Genomic DNA, 12,857 nt, shown 5'->3' on the forward strand with positions numbered 1-12,857 from the left:
ATTTTTTTAATCTCTTCAATAATTTTTATGTAAATTTAATTTCTACATAAAATTGATGGGTGAAAACTATTAGACCATAATATTTTACTAAATAAAATTATTTATATTATATTACTAATTATATATTTTGTTTAGAACATCTTTTTGAATCTAATAAAATTATTTAATTTACTTAATCTCTTCAATAATTTTTATGTAATTTTTACGTAAAATTGATGGGTGAAAACTATTAGACCATAATATTTTACTAAATAAAATTATTTATATTATATTACTAATTATATATTTTGTTTAGAACATCTTTCTGAATCTAATAAAATTATTTAATTTACTATCTAAATTTAACACGAATATATTTTATATATAAAAATCTATTTTATATTTTTATCTTATAAACATATATGTTTTATGAAGAAAATCTAAATTTATGTCATGAATATATTTTAAAATAATAATATTAGATATATATTAAAATCAATCATTAATATATAATACATATTATAATACAAAATATACATAAAAAATGAGTTATATATAATTTATATAATTATACATAAATAAATAATAGTTAATTTTAGTGATTTATCATTTTAGTGTATACATACTATTTTTTTTAAATTAGACAAACAAAGTATTAATAAAATCCAAAAATATAATATTTTTATACAGTGGCAGAGCCACATAGTAGAAAAGAGGCAATGGCTTCCTAATTTTAATTTTTTACATGTAAATTATATGTAAATTTTAGTTTAGTCCTCTTAAAATTTTATTTAAGTCTTATTTTATTGTGTAAATATTTTTGGTTCACTCTAATATTTTATCTAACTCCGCCCCTGTTTTTATATATAGAAATATTAAATACTTCAAATCAATTTTTTTCTTTTTTTTAAACAATGTGATATTAAGGAATACAATAAAACTCTATATCCAAATCATAACCCTAACTAAATCCAACCAAGTATTTTAAATTCACGTGTACCTGTTTCTTCTTCTTCCGTTATCGTCATCATCACCAACAACACCACCACCTCATCCTCCTTCCTTTTTCTTCTTCTTCTTCCTTTTTCATCATCATCATCATCATCATCATCATCATCATCATCATCATCATCATCATCTTCTTCTTCTTATATATATCGTCGTTATTATTATCGTTGTTATTGTTATTGTTAAATTTTTGTCATTTTGATGATGTTTTCTGATCCAAAATTGATTTTGGATGTGTTTTTGTTCACGATTTAGTCTTGTTTGTGTGCTTATTTTCGAATTGAGTTTATGTGTCGCAATTATTATGTAATTTCGGTTCATTTTTGAGTTAATTATGTCGCAATTGTTATGTAATTTCGGTTCATTTCTGAGTTAATTGTATTGCAATCCATTATGTCATTTTGGTTCATTTCTGAGTGAATTAAGGTGCATTTGGACTCGTTCTGCACAATTCAAAATTCTTTCTCCTCTTCTTCCTCATCTTCTGCTGCTACTTCTTCTTTTTTTCATCTTTTTCTTCTTCATCTTCACCTTCTTTTTTCATTTTCTTATAGTTCTTCTTGTTTCACACTCTTAATAGGAATAAAACCAAGAAAAAGAGAAGAAAATATCAAACAAAAAAGAAGAAATATATTAATGACGTTTTTGTTCATGATTCAGTCTTGTTTGTGTGCTTATTTTTTAACTGAGTTTATGTGTCGCAATCATTATGTAATTTCGGTTCATTTCTGAGTTAATTGTGTCAAAACCCAATATGTAATTTCGGTTCGTTTCTAAGTTAATTGTGTCGCAATCATTATATAATTTCGGTTCATTTCTGAGTTAATTGTGTCACAACCCAATATGTAATTTCGGTTCGTTTCTGAGTTAATTGTGTCGCAATCATTATATAATTTCGGCTCATTTCTGAGTGAATTAAAGTGCATTTGGACTTGTTGTCCTGCACAATTCAAAATTCTTTCTCCTCGTCCTCTTCATCTTCTATTGCTTCTTTTTCTTTTTCATCTTTTCCTTCTTATTTCATTTTTTCAAAATTCTTCATGATTTACTCTACTCTTGAGAGGAATAAAATCAAGAAAAAAATATCAAATAAAAAAGAAGAAAAAATATATTAATGACATTGTCTAATCCAAAATTGATTTTAGATGTATTTTTGTTCATGATTCAGTCTTATTTGTGTGCTTGTTTTCGAATTGAGTTTATGTGTCGTAATCATTATGTAATTTTGGTTCATTTCTGAGTTAATTGTATCGTAATTGTTATGTAATTTCGGTTCATTTCTAAGTTAATTGTGTCACAATACATTATGTAATTTCGGTTCATTTTTGAGTGAATTAAGGTGCATTTGGACGCGTTGTCCTTATCAATTCAAAACTCTTTCTTCTCACCTTCTACTGCAATAACAGCAGCAACAAAGAATAACAATGAAGAAAAAACATGCGAAGAAGGAAGATGAAGGGGAGGAGGAGGAGGAACGCGAAGAAGAAGAAAACGACGACGACAGTAACGTAAAGTTCCGTAAGTGAATGTAAATGACTTAGTTAAAAGAATGATGTATGCACGTGTAATTACATTCTTTTTAACGAGAATAATTTTTGTTGATATTAAATCTACTTGATTAAACTTAAATGACAAATTGCTTAAATGTGCTGCATATCTGTAAAGAATATTGTTAGGGTATACCCCTTTATTCATTAACACACTCTTCTATTGTAATCCATTGTTTTTATCATTCTAGAAGAGAAGAACATTTGGCAAAGGTCATCCCAATCCCATATTAGGTTTTCATATATTAAAGTGTACAAAGTTTTGGGGACTCATCAATCAGCTGATTAAAACCAGCCAGCAACTTTTGTAGTTGATGCCAACCAAAATCCCACATGTGCTCTCAATATATATAGTATTAATTATTATAATATTTCTTCTTTCAAAGCCACTTGTCACTATTATTATTATATTAATTATAATGCCAATTTCATCGATGATGGCTCATCTTTACTTACATGCTTTCTATTTTTATCTCTAACTGCTCCCATATATTTTGTTGCCAATTAATTATAAAATATTCACAAGTAAACAAATTTCGGTTGAGTTTTGTGTTAGTCTTTTGACTTTGCAGCTCCAAATCTACATCGGTGAAAGAAGGAAGGAGACATGCTTTTTTGTCGTTTGCAGCTTCGAGATGAAGTGTGTTACTTTGATTTCTAAATATTGGAGGAGTAATGTTATTTGTACTAATCTTTAATTTAACTAAACATTTATTTTGAATGATATATCTTTTAATAAGAAAAAAGTTATAAAAAAAGGTTATTTAGGGTTGCAAAAAATCTGCCAAAAAAGGATTGCAAAAAATCTGTAAAAAAAAAAAAGTTATTTAGGGTTGTGCACTAAAACAAAACTTAGTATGTTTGACGGGTATTGGTATAAAAAAAGTAATTATTTTATAAGAGTATATTTGACAACAACCAATAATTTCATCAAAAAAATATTCAAATGTATTTTAATGAGTATTACTTGTCATAAAAAAAATTTATATTATTATTGATGACTAATAGTTATCAAAAAAGTATTCAAATATATTTTTAACTCTCATTTAATTGTCCAAAAAATTATTAACAATATTTTTATTGATATTTAATTATTATTGATTGTAAAAAATAAATGTTAATAAAAGTATTGTCAATTTGACAATTAAATGACTATCAACAATATTTTTAAATCGTTTTTTAATAATATTAAATATTTTTCTACAACTAATGACAATTAAGAAATTTTTTTATTTTTTATCCAATCCAACATGTTAACGACTAATCTATTGTCGATCAGAGTTCAATTTAAAAGCAGGTCAATGATTAAATCTAACGCAGAATTGGAATTTCATTTAAGGATTTGTCACAGTCGAATGAGTTGCTATATGCATAAAGCGTGATTCGAATCTCCACACTTACTTAAGCAGACCAGTGAGTCAACCACTTGACTAACCCAGTTTAATTATGACGGTTAAAATATCTTATTAAAACAATTACTTTTAGTGGTTATTGAAATTGTTTGATTTTCTGATATAGCAAGAATACCTTAATCTTTACCTCGTTTTAACTCTTAAGACATGCGGGAAAAAAAGGGTCAACCACCGGGTGTGAACGTGTGTACTTTTGGTTATAATTAACCATTCTAAAGTTTGTTTGATTTCACTTCTTAGAGTAATTAAGACTAGGAAATTAAAACAAAAAAAAACTATGATGTTTTAAACTTTATAAAACCCTAAACCAACTACGTGCTGCACTTTGTTACTTGATAGTATTTTAACATCATAAGCCTAGTGCTTTATAAATATTATTTATACATTAAAATTAATTATTAAAATTAATCATTATATATTTATGTATAAATATATATTATTTAATTTATTTTTAATATATATTTTATATTAATAACTAATTTTAATATACATTTAATATAAGGGAGCTATTTAGATAAAGACGCTAAAACGTCTTTTTTTAAAGATGTTTTTCAGTAATTAAAATTTAACATATATAATCGATTGAATCATGTTATTTTTGTCAAAATTATGCTAGACAAATTGATTTAACCGAAAAAATAGTGAATCAATAAATCTTGAACTGGTCTAAATTAATATTATTTTTTTATAAAAAATGACTACAATACTCTTATTATATATATATTTAAAAATTCTAAATCCTAACCCTACAATAGAAAAATAAAGGACTAAAATTTAGATTTTTAAAATTAATATATATATAATAGAAGTATTTTAGTCATTTTCTATAATAGAGTATTATAGACATTTTCTATAAAAAATAATATTAATTTAGACCAATTCAAGATTTGATTCATCATTTTTCGGTCAGATCAATTTGTCTAACCTAATTTTGACAAAAATAATACAATTTAATTGATTATATATGTTAAATTTTAATTATTAAAAAATATCTTTATAAAATGACGTTTCCAACATCTTTATCTGAATGACTCCCTTACCATAATCTTCGAATTTATATATAACACTAGTAAGAACTAGCTACAACGGCTTGACTTCGAAATCGAAAGACCCAATAAATGTATAAGAAGAATTCTCAATTTAAAAAAAAAAAGGCATAAATTTTAACTTCTTTCATATTTAATGTGGTGCATTATTAGAGGATTGATTGATGATGAAAAAGTTGCGTGGTCATGTCGTATATTATTAGGGGATGCTCCAGCTATAGAATTGAAGGCCAGTGTCTTTGGCAGGGACACCTCTAGCTATTGCCATTCAAGACGAGTCAAGGGACAATGTAATTAAAGAAATTGCCATTTTTAGAAAACATATTAAATGAAAGTCCAATAAATCCCAATTGTAATTGTATTTTCTTTTGTTTCTTATCATATTTTTTAGAAAAAATATAGATAGATAATGAAAATACTAAACAATGTAAACAATGAATATATCGGATGTTTAATTCACTAAGTGTGTGGATGATTATCTTAATATTAAGATTTAGTTGGGTAATTTGAGGTGTAGTATATTTTTATTTTATTGGACCAATTTTAAAGCTTATTGTTCATATTGTTTACAAAAGTCATTGTCTACCTAATAAAATCTTATTTTTTAACTCGATAAATTAAAAATTAATTTATTGTGAATTTAAATTTTTATTTTAAAAATTAACGTTGGATAATAAATTACTATACGAATAAAATAAAATTTAAGTTCACATACTTATTTAAAAAGACGAGGGATCCATTCATATTGTGTTTCATTATATATAAATTATTTTGTATGCAATATCTTTTTAGGATTTTACGGTCGAAATTAATGATATACAAGAAATCACTCATGATGATAAGATCGATTATAAGAAAATCTAGTATAAGGGGATGCTAATATATTAAATTGCAATGATTGCTTTTGAATGTAAATGAATATGATTAGCAATCTTTCATACAAAATATCATATTTAAACATAATGGTTATCCATCGAAATGAATATTTTGTTTTATTAATCTGTATATGTAGAACTATATTATCCAATGCATAGATGTCCCGGGAACATGACAAAACGTGAAGAAATAGGCATTATGTTTTAGACAATTTATTAATTCCATTTCGTATACATTTCAAGCAAAATTTTTGGTAAACCATTCAAGTAACTTGTCTTTGTTACTAAAATGACTGATTATTTTAAAATAATTAAAATATTCTAATATTACAATATTAAACAAGTATTGAATTTAAAATTTCTATTAAATCATAATAATTTTATGATTTAAATTATATTATATATTTAATTTATTCTTTTAATTTTATATAAAATTTTGATTTTCTGTATTTTGACTTATATGCTTACATATTAAAAAATCAAGTCAAATATTTTTCTTTTTTTTTTCTCTTTTTAAATTATTAAGTCAAATGGTGCTTGTTTTAAGCAATGTAATCAATTATGAAGAGGAAAACCCCATCTTAGCTTCACCCCACAAAAAAAAAAAGTCAAAATTATTTTATTTTGTATTTTTAATTACCGTTTATTATAGTTAGAATAATTGAATAATATTAAATATGACAAATATGTAATTGTAATTATTAGTTTATTACACATATAAAATTATAGATATTAAATTAAATAAAATAATTTTAAATAATTATCTTTCTAACATCAACCAAAAAAAAAAAAAAAAATCCTGCTTATATATTCTTTGTTGCTGAGTTTTAATAGCTACTTGGCTATTGAATGTTATTTATATATGCAGCGCCAATCTCCCTCACTTTTCAAACCCCTTAAATTGCATACCATATATTAATTTATGTACCTAACATTACGCCGGCCATGTATAATTTTGTGTATGTATATATATACGCTAAACATATTGCAGTATGTGCTGAAAATATGAGTTTTCATTTATAGATTTAAAAAAAAAAAGAGACGTAGAAGGTGGTTTCAATGATTAAAAATTTGCAGACTTGAATTAAGTATATGTGATTCCGATCCGAACATACTTAAGAAAAAACAATTGGGTTGAATATATATAAATAAATCTCTGAATAATGTAGTAGTGCCAATGTCTCTGTGTATATATATATATATATATATATATATATATATATATCTCATCATCAGTAGGTAACAAAATTCAATAAGCAATAGAGTATTAGAGTATAAGACAAAAAACAAATGTTGTCAACGGTAGTGCAGGTCATAAGAAATTCGAACCTAGCTAAAAATATAAATGGCCCACAAAATTAAATGCTAAATGATAAAAATCCAACAAAGAAAGTTCCCAAAGAATAAAAAAAAATATTTCTTCTAAAGTCTAATTAACTACACCACCAACAAACTCAGCAAACGGCAATTAATAAATCTGCAGGCCCTATGATCTATATTTCTTTTATCCTCGTGTATATAATCACTGAAACAAAAGTATTTCATTATTAAAAAAATAGTTAAAATTTATTTTATCTCTTTTTAACATTTCTGTAATGAAAATTTGTGAAGAATGATAATGTGGCAATGGAATTAAATGGATGAATAAATGGTATGTATGAAGTAAGATCTAATAATCAATCTAGGAAGTAGTTGAATAAATCTATAGTTGGAGTTTGTGGTGAAACAAAGTTTGAAGGACTAGGCATGACGAAAGTGGCACTGTTGTGAAGCATAGGGCTCAAATCATGAAAGAAGCTAACCATGTTTGGATCCGAAGAAGAAGATGGTGGTATCATCGGTGAAAAAAAACTTGAAGGAATGGGAGAAAGCGAAGCTGGTCCCGGCGATAATATCCCTTGAAACATGTTTGTTCTCTCCGCCGCCACCATCATCATCTCTAAACCTTCCACCACGTCGTTATTTGATGTTATTTGGTCGCTGCCGCCATTGATTATTGCCTGGTTTTGATGCATCATCATTTTGTTCTTCCCCAATGGAGACGACCTAGCTTTCTCTGTGGCGGCGTAACGAGCCGCCGGAGACACTGTTTCGACGGGGACGACGTTGAAAGGGTCGTTGTTTTGCACTAGTGCCACGTCAGATGTCGGAAAGGCCGAGGAGGATGACGTGGAGAAAGAAGGATAAGTATTATTGAAGGACATGGACATGGACGAGGACGAAGACGAAGACGAAGAGCCAGTAAGGCGCTGAACTAGGCTCATGAAATCACCGGGTGTGGTGTGGATAATCTTGGGGGAGACGGTGTAGATTATAATGGGTTGGCGCGGAGGCGGTTGGTGGTGTGAGGGTGGTTGTTGTGGTGGCGGCGGCGCAAGCGGTGGTTTCTTGATCTTGTGAGAATCTTTGTTTATTCTCAAAGGAGTAGGTCTTGGTCCTTGAAGTTCTCTTCTTGGTGATCTTCCAGTTGGATTATTATTCATGTCTGGGAATTCCATGTTTTTGATGTTGTTGGAGATTAAGAGAGGAATTATAATTAACTTGATGATCAAGGAGAATGAGCTAGGTAGGGTGGAGACAAGTGTATGAGCATATATAATAATAATAATTAGTATTTTCTAAAATTTACGATGGTTTATATTATATATATATATAAAGTAGCTAAGAAAGTAGATAGATCCGGTCAATGATGAATTAGGGGATTAATTATTTAATGTGAGGAGGGAAAGATAATTTAACTTGGCTTGTTCCAAGGTAAATAATTTATAGAAAAGAGAGTATTTTTATAGCGACGATGGCCGGTTTCGTGATGTTATGGTTGTCTGAACGCGTCTGTATAAGGTTGGAAAGGGTCATATGTTTATGTATGTAGTGTGCCATGTCATAATAAGTGCATATGTATGTGATGATGATGGCTTAGGGTGGAATAAGCTAATTAAGTAATTAAGCTTATTAGTGATGAGTTCTATGTGATGCTAGTGGATAAAGTGTATGTGTTGACAAGTTTGACACTTTTTATTAGGATAACAACATTCAAGATATGTATATGTGGCTAATATTATATTAGAGTACACCCTCATTGAATATATATATATACGATGAATATGGATGAGTTCTCGTTTGGTTATATAAATGTTGTGTGTTTTATACATTCACTTGATTATATTTATTAATAATGTCTAGAAGATAAAAAATAAAATCAAGCAAAATAGTTTAAATTTGTGTTATTCTACCCCCACTCTCAATTTTTAACCTTTCATTCCCACTCCTTCCACCACCATACACACTCGCTTTCTCTTTGCATCATTCCAGGCCAGTCTGTTCGAACAACAAATCAATTCAACACCTTCAAACTTCAACTCTCTCTTTATTTTTCCTCTTTTATATGGAATCATAAACTAAAGAGTTCTAATTTTCGCTATAGGGTTATTTTTATCATTTTAATTTGATCAAATAAATAATCATTTTAATCTAAGTGAAATATTATTATTTTTTACTAATAATAATAATAATAATAATAATAATAATAATAATAATAATAATAATAATAATAGAAAATGCTAAATATCAATTAAAAATAATAAGTTATTTTATGATAAATTTTAAATTTTAAATTTGGATAAAAATCTTAACTGAATTTGTTTTTAAATTAAGATATGATTTGATTCAATTTAAAATAAGAAAATATAAGATTTGAAAAATTATGATTAATATCATGCTACAGAGACGGACATACATGGGGCGAGTGGAGGCTTCGGCCCCAGTTTTTTTTTTTTAAAAATTAATAGTAATAAGTTATTAAGTATGATTTATTTTTTTTAAAAATTTATTAGTATTTAGTCTAATATAAATAAAAGTCTAATCCAACCTAAATATTAATAATTTTTAATATCTAAAAAGTAAGTAATAATATTAAAAAATCTGAAAAAGATATTATTCTTAATATTTTTAATTAAATAAAATTTTCAAATCCTATAAAGTGGATTTTTTTTCTTTTTGTAACTATTCTTCTTGATTCATTTGGTATTAATTCTTTCTGTTTCAACTGTTATAACTGAGAGATATTTTTAAGTTATGAATATTATAAATAATAATTCAGAAACAAAATGAAAGATGAATTTCTTGTTAATTATCTTTTAATTATATTGAAAAAAAATTGTTGAAAATTTTGACATAGATTCTATTATCAATGAATTTTATGATACAAAGAATTGACCACTTCATTAGTAAAAAATACATACATATTTTTTGTATTTTAAAATATATTCTTTATCGATATATTTTTTGTAATACATCTTATATTATATAATTTTTGTATAATATTTTAATATTATATATATTATTGGCCCCCGTGATAATATTTTTAGATTCGTCCCTATACATATATGTATGTATATATAGCAATAGTAAAAGAAAGAGATACAATTTTTTGTTCTCATCTCTATACATAAATATAAATAAAGCAACGTTATATGTTCAATAAAATTTATTATTTTTTATTGATATTTGGCCAACTCTAAATATCAATGACTTTATTCTAATTTCTAAATTCCTATAAGAGATTGGCTAAATTCTTGTATAATATTAATAAAAGATATTAGCTCCCTAATATTTCTAATATGATATAAGCCTAATTTTTAGAAGAAAAAAAATCAAATGCAAAGAATTGCAAAAAGACCATTTTAATAAGAGTTTATTGATATCAATATAGATACACATTAGACCTTTATATATTTGAGGGAGAAAAATATTTTTAGTAATAACTACGTCATTAAGTATATATATATATATATATATATATATATATATATATATATATATATATATATATATATATATATATATATATCTTCGTTATTTGAATAAAATTTGTATCATAAAATAGATTATCATAGATTATTTTATTACTTCTACTATGTGTTTTTAATAGTAGTAATAATCTTACATATACACACACAAAAAAAAAAATTATTATATATATATATATATATATATATATATATATATATTATTTTATTTAATTTGTATGTATATTATGTATTTAAATGCATATTTTATATTTGAGTGGTTAATTTTTTATGAGGAAGTATATATAGGGAGTCAATAGAGTATCTGTACAATATATATAATAGGAGTTTAAGGATGTTCGATTCAGTAGGATATCAGATGTTTATTATCTCTGGTACTCGAATGGTTATTTTGAATAGTATGAGTGTATTGTGTTTGAAAAATTAGTAGTATTTTACTCTGGATATTCATTTTTTAACTCATATTGGACCAAATAAATAACCCATTATACACATTATACAAATAATCCATTAGCTCCCTAGCGGGATTATTTTTTATACATGTAGTAGATTGTTTCTTTTAATAGTTATAAAAATTAGAGAGAGTAATTACTTTGGTAATGGATGAAGGAAGGAGTGGGTTTAGGGTCAAGGGTTGAGTGAGTCGTAGATAGACATGGAGTGAAGTCCAGTTGAATTTCTTCATCTTCCATTCCCTTTGTGGATTGTGTCTAAATGAAGTCTTAGTTTAAGTCTTAGTCATCTTTGTCTTCGTATAAGGGTATAGTCATGAACCTTCTATTATTGCTGACTGCTGCCTAGTATATGTTAATATTGTAAGTGTGAGCAGTGCATAAAGTTAGTCTCACATCAAAGAAAATAAAAAGCGTAAGAAATTTATAAGATAAGAGATTCATTAATGTACTACCTTCAAATTTTGAGTTAAATGTGATATTTTTTTATTTTATGTTATCTCACTTAATTTCTCTCGAGGTTGGCGAAACAGTACATACACTACTTATTATTGTTAAACTTGACCGTTCAATCATGAAGAAATTATCATCATCTGACTTTTCTTCACAGCCAATAATAACTTGTAAACAGTATACTCTTGTACTAATAATGCACTTTTATGTTTTATTTATTCATCAAAACTAAATATATTGCTTACTTATAATTCAGATTTTATTATAAAATCAATGTTATAATTCTATTCTCGTACTTTAACTTTTTATAGCTCATTTGAAATTGACCAACGGTTATATTTCGGTAATATTTATAAAAAGGTAACATTTTTAGAAAAAAAAAGTATATTTTTTAACCCAATATTAATTTTACACAAAATTACATCAAATATTTACTTTAATATTGGAGTGCTTCTTGCAAGTATTAACGGTTCTTATTATTCTTTAATCAAGATATAACTCATCCAACTAGAAGAATTCGAGATAATTTTAAGGTAATAAGTTGTATAAAAAGATTAATTAGCGAACAAAAACGTAACAAAATATTTTATCTTCTCAATCAAATTTAGCTTTTTTTTATACCAAGTTAAATATGTGTATAGATTGGCTTTTAAAAGAAAATTTCCTTTTTCCTACCAATTTTTAAGGGGTTTAAAATTTTTACAATAAAAGTAACAGAAATTTTAATAAACTAAAGTTTTTTTTTTTTTTTGTAACTCAAATAAACTAAACAAAGAAAAACAAAACAAATAAAATAAGGAACTGATTAAATAGAGGGACAGTCCCTTTTAAGACTACTCTTAAACTCCTCCCAAGGTGAAAGAAGCTTCACATGTGAAAGTTATAACTTCATCGCCATTTTTGCCCTAGTATCTGCCACCATGTTTGCATCTCTCATAATCAAACAAAAGTCAACACGCCAATTATCTAAAGTATTTGATATAATTATCTATCCTAGCATAAAATAAGTTCTTTTAAAAATATTTAATGAAAAAAATTATGGTTTTCAAATCCGATCTAAATGCACCCTTAAAATATTTATAAAAGCAAAATTTTTATTTAAAAAACATTGTTGACGAATTAATTATTGTAAGTTTAGAAAAAAATTGTTATTTTAATTTTTGTTTTCTCTAAAATTACAAATCAATTTGTTCTAGGAGGAATTTTTGTATATATATTTTATTAATTTTTAACATATATGTTAATAAATTAAAGAAGTTACAAATCACATCTTGATT

At 25.8% G+C, this 12,857-nt stretch overlaps 1 protein-coding gene across 1 annotated transcript; it reads right to left on the reverse strand.

The window, feature by feature from the left end:
• Nucleotides 1-7,260: 7,260 nt before the first annotated feature.
• LOC112767204 (protein MKS1) lies at nt 7,261-8,618 on the reverse strand. The gene has a single exon (XM_025813092.3). The coding sequence runs from the start codon at nt 8,363-8,365 to the stop codon at nt 7,544-7,546; it is 822 nt and encodes a 273-aa protein (XP_025668877.1). The 5' UTR covers nt 8,366-8,618; the 3' UTR covers nt 7,261-7,543.
• Between the last annotated feature and the right edge of the window lie 4,239 nt (nt 8,619-12,857).

Source organism: Arachis hypogaea, chromosome 17 (genome assembly GCF_003086295.3).
Source record: "Arachis hypogaea cultivar Tifrunner chromosome 17, arahy.Tifrunner.gnm2.J5K5, whole genome shotgun sequence".
NCBI lineage: Eukaryota > Viridiplantae > Streptophyta > Magnoliopsida > Fabales > Fabaceae > Arachis > Arachis hypogaea.

Bases quoted from the DNA above. Each gene is read 5' to 3' on its own strand.
- LOC112767204 (XM_025813092.3), bottom strand. From the start codon at position 8,365: ATGGAATTCCCAGACATGAATAATAATCCAACTGGAAGATCACCAAGA.